This window comes from Dicentrarchus labrax, unplaced genomic scaffold, assembly GCF_905237075.1.
Source record: "Dicentrarchus labrax unplaced genomic scaffold, dlabrax2021, whole genome shotgun sequence".
NCBI classification, from domain to species: domain Eukaryota; kingdom Metazoa; phylum Chordata; class Actinopteri; family Moronidae; genus Dicentrarchus; species Dicentrarchus labrax.
Window position 1 is genome coordinate 13,259,609 of NW_026136724.1, and position 15,233 is coordinate 13,274,841.

A 15,233-nucleotide genomic window follows, 5' to 3' on the forward strand; every position below is an offset into this window, starting at 1 on the left:
GGTTTTATTTTCCGGGGGACCTCAGAGCCGATCATGGCGACTCTCGGCGGCAGTCGTGGGGATCGTCTCGGCAACTCAAATCAACAAAAGTCTTCTCTTGCTTCTCCGGAGAAAGTCCGTGAACTTCTTAACGACGGGGTGTCGTCCACAGGTAGCGGACCCCACAGGTGAGTGCTTTTGAATTATCGCGCGCTGTTTGTTTGATGCCCGACAACACAAGTTGACATCGGCTAGTTTTGGGTTAGCCACTTAGCTCTGCAGCTCTGCTACTTTAGCCGCCTTCACTCAGCCTGATTTTGAAGGAAGCGCCGCAAGTCTCCACCGATGTGGGAGCTTGTAGGCCAGGAAGGGAAGTTTACACACCATTTTTTATTTGTTGCTTTTATTGTTTTTGTGTATTTTTTTTCTTTTTCTTCCATTTAACCTGAAAGCTTTGTGCTGGTGGTCGTCGGGCTATCGCTCTCGTGCACACTTACAGATAAGGGGGTGGGGACCCGAAAGTTTTACTCTTACCTGGATATCGTTAAGTTAGTAGCTGGCTATTCATTTCTGGAGTATTTCCTACTTGCTCGGTCAGGTTAAATACATTTATTTAGACTTTACTGTGAATTAATACAACAGATAGCTCTTGGTAAGAAGCAGCTCCTCTCCATTTTTTCCCCTCTGTTGTTACGCAGGTTTTATTCAGCTGAAATGTTTATAACTGCATGTCACTGTGTTTTAGCTTGCTGTCTGTTAAACCCAACAGCAAATTAACCTGCCACTTATTCATTACTTGTTGTATAAAATGTTATTCTCGTGTATTAGGAGAACTCTTACAGTGGCAAAGTAAACATACATGTAATCAGTGTTATTCAAATAATAAGCAAAAGTGTGTGGGTGCTGAATATGTGTTTTTCCCCTTTCACTTGGATTTCAGTGGACAAGGAGATTTGAAAGTTCTGGACGTAAAAAGCAACACTCAAGCACCTTGCGAGGCAACGAACAAAGAAGCCTTTTTCTCAAGAGTGGAATCTTATTCAATATCCTTTCAGTCATTTTGACCCAATATGAGACCTTTTTTATATCGTACAACCATGTAAACACTAAAAGAGAAGACACTTGTTGATCTATAATTTTGATATTTCACGTATAATGAAACTTTCATGATGGAAATGCATATATATCTACTTTGATTCAGAGTAATAGTGAATGTGACGATACTTTGTTGAGTGACATTTTCCTTAGCATAGCACTGTTTGAAATGGGCAGGCAAACCCCGGATACTGTCCCCTCTGATGTGTGCCAGATATGGCTGGATCAACGTTGGCTGTGATATGCTCAAGTGCTCCAGCTGCCAGGCTTTCCTTTGTGCATCACTACAAGCAACTTTAGACTTTGAAAAATGTGAGCAAAACTTTAACAGGAGAAGAGAAAAAAAAAAGCAATGTCACACCTCATATTGGTAAGGTTATGCAGTGTGCCAAAAATAAAGGTCAAGCAACTCTCCTTCTGTCTTTAATAGATGAATCCCGCATTGCAGAGATATCGAGGCAGCTTCAGACACAGCATGAGAAGTTTTGTCCCTGGCCTGACTTTCCATGCCCAGGTGGGAGCAACCATTTTACATACTAACAAAACTTCTCTTTAACATGACTGTGTCATTTCAGCTGTATTGACCCTGAGTTATCCACATGCTGGTCAAACTGAATGTTGATGTAATTTCAGAGCGGTTCTGGCTGGTTCCAGCATGTGAACCATCAGCACTTCTCACTGCCTTCTTGGAGCGCTTCCAGAGCGCCTGTCTCCTTGCACAGCAGCTGCCAGCCATGAAGCCAGAGCAGCTGAAGTCTATGGTGAGGCGGGAGAAGAACCTTAACTTTATTGGATACTGACAAAAATGCCCGCTGAAACATTATATATTATTATTGTTTCAGGAGATTGTGGAAAGGATAGTCTGATTCATTGTAGAAAATGTTTTGTCTTTTTACATTTAATTAATTTCAACTTTTTCCTTTCAGTCACTGACTGAGGATGTTGTCAGTGTTATACTGCAGCTGATCGAGGAAGAACAAAAAAGAAAGGGAGGGGCTCCATGTTCTGAACCTTTGGCAGTCCAGGTGGCTGCATGCATTGTTTCACTCTGTGGCTGGGCTGCAAGGTGAGATGATACTCCTCTTTTGCTGTGCTTGACTACTCATGACACTTTTGAATGTTTTAGTCACATTTTCTAGTAAACACAACTTGATATTGCCATAAACTAGAGTAAGGACACATTAAACTAATTTCGTACGTCATATATATCCTCGATGATGTACTAGCTGCATGGAATGAAAGAATTGAAAATGAAAGGCATGGGGATGTTTGAAACTGACAGAATCATGGCACAATATTTATTAGCATTCCTCCACCTGATCAAGATGTCTGAGCCATGGATTTCTCTATCTTAGCCCAGCTCTGCACGCCATGAACCTGCCCATCCTCACCTGCTCATACTGTATGCGCAAGGTGGGCTTGTGGAACTTCCATCAGATGGAGGGAATGGGAGGCGATGGAGAGGTGTTTACAAACACTCTAGGCCCCTCTACTCCAGTAACAGGTCCTGCCTCAGCAGTTACGCACGAGGTCCAGGGCGACCAGCCTGCTTCTGCCTCATCCACACCTGCTACAACTCCATGCCGCATGAAGCTAAGGAGCCAGGACTCCACCCGCTCTGACCAGGCAAGCTTTAAGCAACTGATGGCTGACCAGCTAAATAAGCTACGCTGTGCACATATTCATTTTAAGCAAAATTACTTTATGTATAACAATGGCAAATGAATCTGGTGTGTGTTACAGGGTGAGGGAACCTCCTCCCCCGTGGCATTGCGTGCTCGAAGCAGAGACTCACCAAGCCCCAATGAAGAGCTGCCAAGTCCTTTGACCAGAGGCAAAAGGACCGCAACTCGCAGTAAAGGACAAGGGGACAACTTTGGGGGTGATGGCGCTGCCAGCCTGCAGCACCCTCCTAAACGCCTGTGCCTCTCATCAGTCGGTGGTCCTGTAAGAACTAACATTACTGCTGATTTCACACCTTGTTTTATCAGTTTTAAATTGGCACACAGTTCACATTGATAACTTCTAATATGAATTTTTATATAAAAGTAATATAAATGATTTTAACACTGGCTGCTCAGTTCATCATATTAGAATCATAGTTTCAATGCACACTGCTATTCAGTCTGATTCTTGCATGACACATTTTGCCACATTTACATTAGCAAGGAGATATGTTACATTGAAATCAGTGCCTCCAAGTATATATGACAGCATGATGAATTGTACACAGGTAGAGGGGACAGAAATTATTCCAAAGTGTCAATTACTGTCAAAAGCACTTTGTTTGCAATGTTTCAAGGTTAACACTATACATTTATGCAAACACCCGATATGTCATCTCATAATAACAAAATAACAATCTCTCATAGGCACACAGAGATTACAGAAGCTACATTGTTGTCTAAACATTGTTAAACAAAGAGTGGGGGGAAAAATCGCAATTCACCCTATCCCTTATTTAACTTATTCAGGACAAGTTTGTATAACTCAGACCCTAGCTACATTTGAAAGCCGTGTTTCCATTACTTATTTTAAATTGGCTATTACAGAAAGCTTTTTTAGCTACTTCTTTCTCCTAACCTTCGTTATTTCAGGATGGGCTCCTGCACAAGAATTCATTTGACCCCCTCGCTCAGCACAGAGACTGGTGTCCCTGGATCTCTGTAGGAAAGGAGAATGTGGATCCAGGGGCAATCCAGTTTTTGGATGGCGGTGCAGCACTTCATCAGCAGGGCTGGAAGGCTGCTCTCGACCTCCTCGTGCCCATGAAGAAGAACTCTAATACAGCAGGAGGCAGTCCAGCACAGGCAAGTCGACTCTTCTGAGCTTTGCATTTTACAACAAAGCAGTCTCAACAAAAGTTACCCATCACATCCACCAGAAGGTCATGCATAGCAATAACAGGCTCTGCCACTTGGCTATGTAGCTTAAATTTAAATAATATCTGACATTTCTATATTCTCTCTTTCTTCCCAGGGCCCACGTGACAAGTCTAAAAGGGTGTTTGCTATATTCCGTCAGTGGCAGGTATCCTCCTCTCCGTCTCAGTAGACTGTTACATACAAACAGCATTGCAACACTGAATTGATGAACTGTCCTGCCTTCTTTTTATGGTACCGAGTCTGTAGTACCAATGACAGGAGTGTCATATCATATCAATGTACGCCATCCCATAAAGTCGTGTTTCTGGAGGAAGTTGATTGTGTCTTTAGGCAAATGAATGAGTGTCTTCTCTGTGAACAGTGAAATATGTGAAGGATGCCCGTGTGGCATTAAAACATTTGAATTCTGTGTCATGAAAATTGGGATGTGTGACTACTGGGGGGGCCTTTCTATAGGCCTTATATCATGTGTATACGTAAGTAGTAATAGAATACATCTCAGCATTTAAATTGACCACAGGCAAGACATCTACAACTAACCTCACATGAAGTCGGCTTTGGTAGTCCTTGGTGGTAGTCTGGAATTCTGTGGAACAAGACAAGTCCCTGATCGTGAGAAAGGGCCAAATGGCTTGACACTGGAAAGGCAACATTTACCTTCAATGTATGTTGAGTCATTTGAGGGAGTGGTAAACATTAACCTCAGATTAGCAAAAAATACTGTGAGGAAATCATTTTTGTGTGTTTACTGTTGTGGATGTGAGTTCTCTTTTTAAAGGAACAATTCTTTAGCTAGTGAAATGTTTTCATATAGTCAGTGCTAAAATCCTGCGTATTGCAGGCAGGTAGAACCATGTGCCATAAACTTCCAGTCAATTTTGAAATAGATTCAGGATACTTGTACTTTTTGCCTTTCTGTGACATCTGATTGCTAACTCAGTCCTCTCTGTTCTGCATGTGCTTTTATCTCCGTAGAATTTCCTTAAAGTGTTTAATAAAATGCTCTTCTGAAAGTTTGTTTCACTTTGCATGTTCCTCTAAAATATCAACTAAAGAAAATATGAATTAGACATTGATTAAATTATTATATTTCAATATATTAAGGTATGAAAAATCTCTTATTACCTGCTGTTGCAGCTTACACACTGACTGATTTCTGAAAGGTTTCTCAGGGACTTCACATGTATGTGACTTTGGATTATTGGCTCAACTATTCCATTTTCTGCATCATCTTGCCTTTCACTACTTACACAGTGGCAGCCATTTTGTTGCCTGTAGATGGAGGAATGGAAGTTAGAAAACACTGTATGTTCCTAAGAACTCTCTATTTTACACAAATGATGATGATAATGATATGTTGGCTGTATTGAAAGGGTAGCCTTGTGATTTCATCATGTGTGGGGGGAAAAAAAAACAATTTTCAAAGCAGATATGAGCCTATCCTTGGAACAATTGTATATTTTTAGCCATGGTTGTACTTATGAGAACATCCTCTTGATTAAGTCTCATTTATATACTGTATATTTCAACCTCTCTTATGTCTGATTGGGCCATTTAACAAAAAGAAAGGAGCCAGTAGCTGATTTAATTGTTGTTCCTCCAAAAGATTAAAACATCTTTTGTGCTGCAAAATTTCTCCCACTGTTTGTATCTTTGGGGAGAATGTTCTCTGTGGCCAGTCATTTTAAGAAATATATTCTGACAACCAGAATTTGGGTGTGTCACTTCTGATGAATAACATGGAAGACAGGAAAAACCAAAAGACACCCAGTGCCACAGCAATGAGATCAACCTTGTGAATGTATTAAAATTCCTTGTATGTCTTCATATTTCTCTATTATTCTAAAAAAAAATCCTAAATAGAAAAACAACAACAATGTAAGTGGTGTCAAATAACACCTCAACATGACATTTTAAGCCACAAAACCTGGAAGAAAGGGGGAAAAAACTACAAAAATGGCCGCCTAATGTGGCGTTCGGTCGCACATACGTGACGTAACCGCGGAGTGATCGTAGCTTGTCAGAACCATGGTCAACGCTGAGAGGCAGTGAGCAGCAGAGGTCTAACGTTAGCTCAGCTACTCATTAGGACAGAGACACTGGAGTGGGAAGACGTTTTTGCGGTGAACATTTCTGAAAGCAAATGTTAACTTTCGGATAGTACGGTTTGCTAGGCTGTCTAGCGTTTCGGGGGCTAGCTTTGAGTTTACTTGCTGGTGCTCTGCGGTGGAAATAGCAAAAAATGTCGTCTCCAAGTCCGGGTAAAAGGCGAATGGATACCGATGTGGTGAAACTGTATCCTTTCTGAACATAAACAACAGTCTCTCAATCGCTGTCTAAGTCAGCTATCTGATGTAATGTGGAAATGTGATACGAGCAAGCCCTATTTGTTGTTGCTGCCTGTTTGTGTTGGTAACCCAACGCAGAAAGAGCTTTCATTGTGAATGACTGGTGTTTTTGTGTAAACAACATTTTGCTAGCAAAGCCAAGTGTTAGCTATTTCTGTCCTGCGAACCGTCAGTCGCTCATCGGGACAGCTAATCAGATCGGTCCAATGTCCTGGTAGCGTTTTCCAACTGTGTATATGTGTAACATTAACGTTGGAGTTAGCTGTCCAGCTTGCTGTCTATATTTGAAAACGTATTTCAAACAGCCGAACTGACGCTAACGTTATTCTCCCCTTTTTTCCAGGAATGTCTTTCATCTTGTTGCACCACCAATAGACCTGGCAACGGTAGACTGTACAAACACCTTAATGGCAATTTGGTGTCTTTGTCCGGCCTGTTGTTGTCAGGGGACTTGAGTCAAACTGTCCTATTACACGTTGACACAGGAGCTTGTTTACATAACGTGAGGCTAACGTCAACTGGAAAACGCTGCTGTCTTTTGTTCTGCTCTCGTTAAAAACGTTGGCGTTACTGCAGCATGTTATAGCATTCCGGGTCCTACCAGCGTTGCTTTGTAACCTCACTAATGTTGTTCTGGTTGTGTTGTTGCATCTGCCACTTGAATTGTTCCCTTGTAACGCTAGTGAGCTGGCTGTGCTGGTTAATTTCAACATCAAAATGGCCACCTGATTCTGTGTGTGTCTCACTGTACTTCAGTGTCTGCAGGCAAATGTGTGGAAGGCTAACTTGTGTCATTTTAGATTTAGGTTGTTATTGGTTGGTTTTATTTTATTAGTATTAGAATTGGAAGTGAGTATGGCAGATTATATAGTTTTGTTAAGGGGTACAGCAGGTGTCATGTGCCTGCAGTCGTTTTCACTGTGGAATACTTGAACTTTCAGGCAACATCTAGTGTGCTGTTTTTCAAGTCGTTGTCACCACGTTTACTTTTGTGCTGCTGATTTGTTTGTTCAGCTTCACTTAGGCCTGACAGAGTGAGCTCTAACGGTGAACCATAGTGACACATTTCCAGTCCATACAATGTTCTAGAAGAACATTTAAAGAAGTAGTTTTGTGTTTGTCCCAGCACAGTGGAAACCAGCTTAATGATTGGGTAGCCTGTTACTAGCCGGAAACCACAAGAGGGAGGGACTTAGAACAGCTGATGGGATGGCAGTACAGCTTAGTCAAATATGGGGCTGGAACTGGGCTGGTCAAAACAAACCAAAAACAAGGGAAGTGGTCCCAACAGGGTCGACATAATGGTCACAAAGGAAAAGTTTAAACATCTTGTTGGAGCTTTTAAATTAAATTGAAGTCTTGCTGCATTATATGTATATTTTTTTCTTTACATAGACCTATTGTATTTGACTTATGCAATACTGATTCTGGCTTTCATAACACATCTTGCCTCATAGCATCACATTAGAGTTGGAATATCAGGGGCCTACACGGTGGAAACTGCATGTGGCTGCAATATGTGAATACACATAAACAAGGAGGCTGCAGCTAGCTACATTTCAGTTATTTTGGCCTGTTGCCTGTGGCGTTTTGTTACGTCTTCTAGCTATCAACAGTACTTGTTTGAGCAAGTTTATGCCCCCCCCCCACTTGACTCCACTTATATGTAGGCTATTGCAGCTATGACACAGTGGTGAAGCAGACAGAACAAGAGTTTTTAAGGATTGCAGCACACACACTCTGGCTTGCAGCAGCAATACACCCCCTCTCCTTCTTGGGCTACTTGACTGACAGGCACGAACAGGTTTGCTGTACGCCACCTGCTCAATTCCATACAATGACCTGTGTGTGTTTTACGATACCAAAGCAAGCAGTGGTCAGCAAGTGTTGGAAGAAGACAGCTATGTGTGTTTAAATGTAGTTCTACAGAATAGAGATTTAGTGGCTTACATACCACATGGGTTCACTGCTGACTAGGCCGTCTTGTTGGTTTAAAGTAGGGAGGGCTCCAGGTTACTGGTATGGGGAACAGTTCTGTCCTTCTGTTTGTGTCCCCAGAGCAAAACTTGCAGTAACAACCTCCTCTCTGTGCTCCCTATCCCTGCGTCTCCCCCTGGTGTAACCAAAACCCGAAACTCACACCACCTTTTAGACAGAAGCAGCGTCTTTCTTATGGGCTGACACTGAGAGCCCTCACGCATTAATTTGCTGCGGCCACCGGAGAGCTGTGAATCTAGAGCGAAGGCCATTAGGGAATTCATGAAAATGAATGTCAGACTGACCTTAGCATGTAGCATCACTGGGTTTAAGCTTTGTCCTAAGCCAGGCCGATGGATAGCAGCCTGCTTCTAGTACCAAATGTAGAGTCTTTGTGTTTGCATGCCAGTAGCCTGAACTCTTTGTGCTATTTAATGACAGATAGTCATGGAGAAGGTATTAAGTGTTGGATTACACTGACTTCACACTGTATTTTTCTGTGTCCCGTGCTCTTTCACACCCCCTCCTTTGTAAACTTTCTTAGTCCTGAGTGGCACGAGACAACTTGTTTATTGTCCAGTTCTTGCCAAACTGTAGTCCTAAACCTTAAATTAGTGTTATTTTCCAATGACCTGCATACCTTTTGGCCACTGGCTATTCAGTCTTCCTCTTGGACATGTTGCTTTAACTTTGGAACACAGTGTTCTTGAACACGAGTCTAAGAGTATATCATTTCAAAGAGCTTTACATTCAGCTTGTTGTGTGGGGTTGACTGCACATACTGTGTAGGTAGTTGTGCTATTATTTTCATGTATTCATCATTGGTCTACTCACTTTACAAATGCTTTCAAGCAGTAAGCTGCTGGAATTTGAACACAGGTAGATTACAAAGGACTAAGCCTTTTTTGAATGCTAACACTAGCTCTTGTGGTTGTGTCTGGCCTATGGATGCTAATGCAGAGAATGGATGCTAATGCAGAGAAAGGGACATAAAAGGAAATGTGTAGAGTTAACTGTACAGCAGTTTATATTTAGTCGAAAATCACCTGAATAACAAGATATGTTGGTACAAATATATTTTTTCTGTGGTCACAAAAGTGAGATTATGGAATTGTATAGCTTCGCTCCCCTCAACAAGGCTCTTATTTATCATGAAACGTCTCTTGCTTGTCATCTAATACATGAACAGTAATACAAAGATTTAGAAAATTTCATTTAATAACCATATTTTCATCTTCAGGTGAACAGACATACTGCACTAGGTGATATGAAAGTAATGAATAAGTAAAATGTATCGGGAGATGTAGGCAAACTAATTAGTTCTTAATATCAAGGAGTTTGAGACTCTCTTTTAAATGAGTAAGCCTCGGCTCCTCTAACCTTGACTTCTTTAGTCACTGCTGAGGCCACTGTCCACAGGAATATTTATCTTTATGGTAGCATAAGCCTGAAGACTTGAGGAGTATATTTGTTCATTTATGAAATCTCATTACATCAGAGGGATGTTAGAACATTTTTATGTAAACAAAACTGCGTCTCAGCTGTATTTTTTTCAACCTTTCAGTTGCTGCTGGAAGGTCTGAAAGTGATTGGATAGCGGTTCTGTGAAGCATGGCCACCAATGAATTATATTTGAGACTGTAGGGAGTTGTTGGGAGGGGGTGTTGCATGCTTCATCGGCCCCAGTACTCATCATGATACCTGTCATCAGAACTAGTGTATATAGGCCTTTAATCATTTCACCCCAAGTCAGCTGTTGTCTTGTGATGTTGCGCTTCATCTTTCACCTTTCAAGGTGAGTTTGCATTTTCAGATTTACTTGAAGTGACTGTTGAGGCAAAACCTGCCCTTCAGTAATCCTGATATAGTAAGTTGTCCACAGTCAGGGGGTAGGGTTCTCGGGGCAGTGTCCACCTTCTCTTTCTTTTTATTTTTTATTTTAATGTCCTCCCCCACTCCATTGCCCATCCCATCCCTCCTCCCTCCCTGAGTTGAATACCATCCTGAGCTTTATCTGCTCTCCGCTTGGTGTTTCGGCCCCATTGTGCCCTTGTAACATGACATCCGGACAGCTTCAGCAGCGGAGTCTTTTGTGTTTCCCGTTTACAGAAGACCCTGTGACCTCCACCTCCCGCTGCTGTGTCAGACCATGTCACACTGTCATAGGCAGCTAATCTGCACCCAACGCTATTATTGCGGGACTGAACCAACTAGACGCAGTTTACTGTAGGGAAGGAGCTAGCAGCTTTCGGCCTGTTCCTGACTGAGAGATTGATTGAATGAATAGGAGCATGATGGACCCATGACAAGAATGGAGAACGCTCTGGTCTGGTGATGAAGTTGCAGAAACTAACGTTCGTTGTCATTATGGTGTAATAGAAATAACAAGTTAGTAGTATACACAAAGAAGCTAAGAAGGTTACAGAAAACGTGCAAAGTACCATTTCTTTTTGTCATTTTTACTTTGTCAGAGTACCATTTTGCATTATGATGACAAAAAATGGCATATACTGTAGATATAAAGCTACATAACTAACAAAAACACTAAACTGATACACACAGTCAAAGTATATGTTGTTTAGATGGGAATCTACACTATGTATGATAATAGGAGTCTACCTCAGTCATGTTTTCCTCTACTTAGCCTTGCTTCAGTAGGCATTGACTGTACTGTTAACCCTAAAGCCCAGTTATCACTTTGTAGTTCATGTTTATTGTGGCTTTGGTTAATATTTAATGGGTCGTAAGGTGATTGAACACTAACTAAGACAATGTAGGGAATGGCCCACCTACAGTATGCACTCTACCAGTGATGGTATGGAATTAAAAAGACTGAACTGAGATATTTAGGGTGTCTGCAAGTCCTGGGAAAGCTGATAATGTAACCAAAATTCAAATGGTTTTGTTTTGTATACAGTCAAATATAAGTCTTAAGATTTATATGTTGTGGTTGTTTGGCTGTGTGCTTGTGGACATTTATGGGAAGAATAATTGTAGGATAATAATTGTCTACTCACTACTCACTCTGAAAGCTTGAAAATACTACCGTTTCTGCTCCTCTCTATCTACATCTCTCTTTTTGTGATTGCTGAGTGTACATTCACCTTTGCCTGCATCCATGCAGGTATTCTTGAAAATATGCTACATCATCCAGCCTCAACCATGCTCCTGCTCTTTTTCCTCTTATTTCTTCCTGAGTGAACATTAAGTAACCTAGTACATTGTGGATGAGGCCCCTTCCAGTCAGGGGGCCCCTCACCTTGATTGACAGTCCTGTTTTGGGGGTCCAGGAGCAAGGCATCTCTGACGGTAGGAGATTTGAGGCCCTCACTGTTAATCCCACAGTGCAAACAGTGAAGCTTCCTGCACGCATGGCTGAGTTCTCTTAGAAAAACAGATGGACTGAAGTTCCTCTCTTTGTTTTGCGTGCGTTTTTCTGGCACTGGGGAGCTCAGTCTGCCTCTGCCACTCACGCGCACTGCTGCTTTAGTGTGGAAAATCGAAGGAGTGACGATATGCTAGCTACACACTTGGTCATATGTTGGCAATGCATGAAGCTAAAGAGTCTTATCAAAAAAGTGCAACCTACGCTATCCACACCCTATACTTGACTCCATCTGGTAATCTGCCTCTGTGCCTCTGTATCAAGTTGATAAAATTAGCCGTGGGTCTGTCTCTTACTACAGTGAAATTCGGGTTTGTTAGTAGTTCTCTCAACATGTCAGAGTGGAAATTCAGGTGGTTTTTGTCTTTACAACAGGCCGCAAATCTTGTTTTGCCTGTTTGTAGATTTGCTCATTAAATGGTTGCCTCAGATTCAGGCCATTGTTTCTCCTGCCCCGGCTCAGTTTTGTGATCATTAATAATCATTTTGTGTGTGTGTGTGTCTGTATGCACGGTGCTTACACGTGTGCATACACACAGAGACTCTGTGCTATTGCTGTAAATAGACTGTTGATTTAGTGAAGGGCTGAGAGGAGGAGCAGCTGAAGGATTCACATTTGATTGCAGTGGGTGGGCTCTCATCTCTTCCCAGAGAAGACAAAGAACTTAGCCTGTGCAGTACTGTGCCACTCCAGCTCTCACACAGGGAGGTAGCCAACAGCTAACATTGTATATTTAGGCCTGTAATTAATGGGAACCAAATCTGCATTGCAAAATGATTCTAATATTTTGGGTAAACTGTTGAGCATTAAGCTGGGTATATTTGTTCCATTCTTTTTTTGAGACGGAACAAAAAAGAAGCTCTGTATAATGTTTCATCATGCGTGCAAATTGTGAATAGCAAAGACAGCTTGTAATTTTTTTATTATAATGTTGGTTGAAAAGGTATGTGGTTTTGGTCTCAGAAGTGCATGGTAGACCTTCTTATTACCACACAGATTTAACATGTTAGACAACCTGTTACATAATTGCATATCATGTTTTATGTGGGCTTTGTTGTTTCCTAATTACAGCTGGAGATTTAATCCTTTTGTCTTATCAGATGTGAAATGTGTTAAAATTCTAGATGTTGACCTTTTAATTTTCAAAGCAGATATAAAACTGAGGTGTTCATAGTGTGAATTTACTTCCCATCCACCGCCAAGTGATTGCAGTACTTAAAGGCTACTAGATATTTACATGTGGATTTCAGTGAGTCTGGCCTTTAAGGCCATATGTCCATTGATATGTAAAACCTGCTGCAAGGTTTTCTTTCACACAGACCGCACATGCTGGCACCAAGTGATCCATCCATATTTAAATACTTTATGTGTCAGAATGAGCTGGGTGCTTTGAGGTATTCTTCAGTTTAAGCCCAGCTCACATTTGAGATGTTGAAAGGATAGTTTTAAATTTAGATTAAGATCTATTTTTTAACTCGATTTCAGTACAGTTAAGGAGAATGCTTATTTGTTTTTCTGAAACACAACCAAACTTGTGACCTGTTCAAAGTGCAGCCTGTAAACATTAAACACACATACATTGTTTTTCAGTGTTTGGCTCTTCAAACTTGAACGGATGTTAGGAAAACACCAGATAAGGAGATTTCTAGTTCATTTCCTAAAATAATTTGTGAGGCAGCAGTAATTGGCAAAGTAAAGAATAAATGTCAAGATAACAGGGATTGTTGTGTTCAGGGTTAAGGTTTTTCACATATGTAACCAACTTCCTGTCAGAGATCAATGAAGCTTGTGTTTTTAGTGATAAGCAGAGGAGAAAGTAATTTAATGTGTCTTGTGTCATGTTTTTAAAATCTTGATCTGAAGAAAGCTCCTGATCCTGAAGTTTGTTTGTGGACAAGTCTGTAAACATCCAAATATATAGTGTTTATATAATGTGATCTACATAGTTCTGCTTAAGTCTTGGCAAACATGAGCTTTATCATGGCTATTTTAGCCTAGTCTTTGAAGGATTGGATCACTCCTTATGGCTAATTAATTATTTTTGGTTCCACATAAACCAATCACATGTATTTAATATGTAATATATATATATATATATAAGTATATAGTAGTACAGGTTATTGAGAGCTTAGTTCCCCTCGGCAGATCTACACAGCTAGAGGGGAAATCTCTTGTATCTTTTGTGGAATATGGACAGAAATAAGGGGAAGTGAGAGCAGCTGGCATGACCGCAGGCCTGTTACTATCATACCAGTACACCTCTATTCCGTTATCGGAGCCAGCCAGGGCAGTCATGAACAGCCAAGACCCCCTCGCCTCAATGGAGAGCTGAGGACAACCAGGACATACATTTACAGTGAAGGAACAAGGTTAAGGAGCAGTGGTTGTTGCAGAGCTTGTCTAAATCAGATTTAGGACCATGAATAACTGGCAGGATGCATTGCATTAGCTAGTCTCCTACAGTGGTCAGTCAAAACACATTTAAACGCCTTTTTGCTATTGTACCTCTGTTTTACCATTGCTCACTATACATGTAAAGAACCCTAAACCAACATTTGTGACCTTGTTGGTTTTGTCAAGCTGGTTTGATGATTAGGTACCTTTCAGCTATACCCAAATTAAAACCAATTTAACCAAAATTTAGCGTTTTGTCAAATATAGCTAGCTAAATTAATTAAACTGATTTGACTTTTGTTGGTTTCACTCTCATGTAGCCCTAAGGGACTTCTTACTTAAACCAAATATAGGGAGCAACAGGCAAGTTGCATATTGATTGATTATTAACAACTTTGTAGATATCAGATTGGTATATGGAGATGCTTACTATCATAATACCATTGTAAAATGACAAAGTTGTATCTAGCCATCTGTAGTCTGGACCAATGGAATGGAATAAACTGAGCTGGGATTTGAGGGGTGAAATGGTTCAGCTCTAAATCTGCATTAAAATCGAGTAGCGAGAGTTCAACTTAATGAGCAATGAAAGAAGGTAAACAGCGGGGGGGGGGGATGTTAGCCTCAGTGTTAAAGATGGAGAGAGAGAGACTAGAGAAGAGGGTCAGTGAGGTTGGCTGATGAAGACTGCAGGGGAGAACGGTGTTTGTTTGGCGTTGGAACTGATTAAATCACACTCTCACAGCAACACCGTGCCTATCACTTGCTCTGCCTGCTGTGGCAGGATGGTTGCTGTGCTACACTAGCTGCCTCTGTTTTCAGGCCACTGAGTGTAGTGGAGGTCACACAGTAATCCTGCTTGGCTGGGTGCAGTGCACTAATACACAGAAAGTTTAATGCACAAACAGGCATATTTACACGCAGGCTGGGGTTTTAGAAGACACAATGCACTTGCATAGATAAAGGTGTTATGCTGGCAGAGACTGCAAACGAGCAGACCTTCTTACACACTTGCACATGCAAGAGTCTCTTTGAATAAGAGGGAGGGCACTGAGCCCATTTTGTGATGATGATGAAGAAGAAGGAACGGCTTTGTTGTTGGTGTAATGTTGGTATTGACTTTGTTGTCTGTTTTATTATTGTTCTTCAGCTGTACAAGGCTGCTTTCT

The 15,233-nt window shown here is 41.3% G+C and overlaps 2 protein-coding genes and 1 long non-coding RNA gene across 3 annotated transcripts in view; 2 read left to right on the forward strand and 1 right to left on the reverse strand.

Annotated features, from left to right (window-relative positions):
* On the forward strand, positions 1–4,972 carry zc3hc1 (zinc finger, C3HC-type containing 1). The gene is made up of 10 exons (XM_051392097.1): positions 1–167; positions 920–1,022; positions 1,236–1,386; positions 1,505–1,588; positions 1,708–1,835; positions 2,001–2,140; positions 2,430–2,700; positions 2,818–3,021; positions 3,672–3,884; positions 4,054–4,972. Exons 1-10 carry the CDS (start codon positions 34–36, stop codon positions 4,126–4,128), a joined length of 1,503 nt encoding a protein of 500 aa, XP_051248057.1. The 5' UTR covers positions 1–33; the 3' UTR covers positions 4,129–4,972.
* The window catches only part of LOC127358763 (uncharacterized), a 14,325-nt gene continuing 3,443 nt past the window's right edge, over positions 4,352–15,233 (reverse strand). The window contains exon 2 of the long non-coding RNA XR_007882534.1: positions 4,352–5,231. This is a non-coding gene — a long non-coding RNA (uncharacterized LOC127358763). The remainder of the gene's footprint in view (positions 5,232–15,233) is intronic.
* ube2h (ubiquitin-conjugating enzyme E2H (UBC8 homolog, yeast)) overlaps positions 5,978–15,233 on the forward strand; it is a 24,397-nt gene continuing 15,141 nt past the window's right edge. The window contains exon 1 of the mRNA XM_051392098.1: positions 5,978–6,254. Within this exon, the coding sequence (XP_051248058.1) occupies positions 6,202–6,254 (53 nt within the window). The 5' untranslated portion in view covers positions 5,978–6,201. The remainder of the gene's footprint in view (positions 6,255–15,233) is intronic.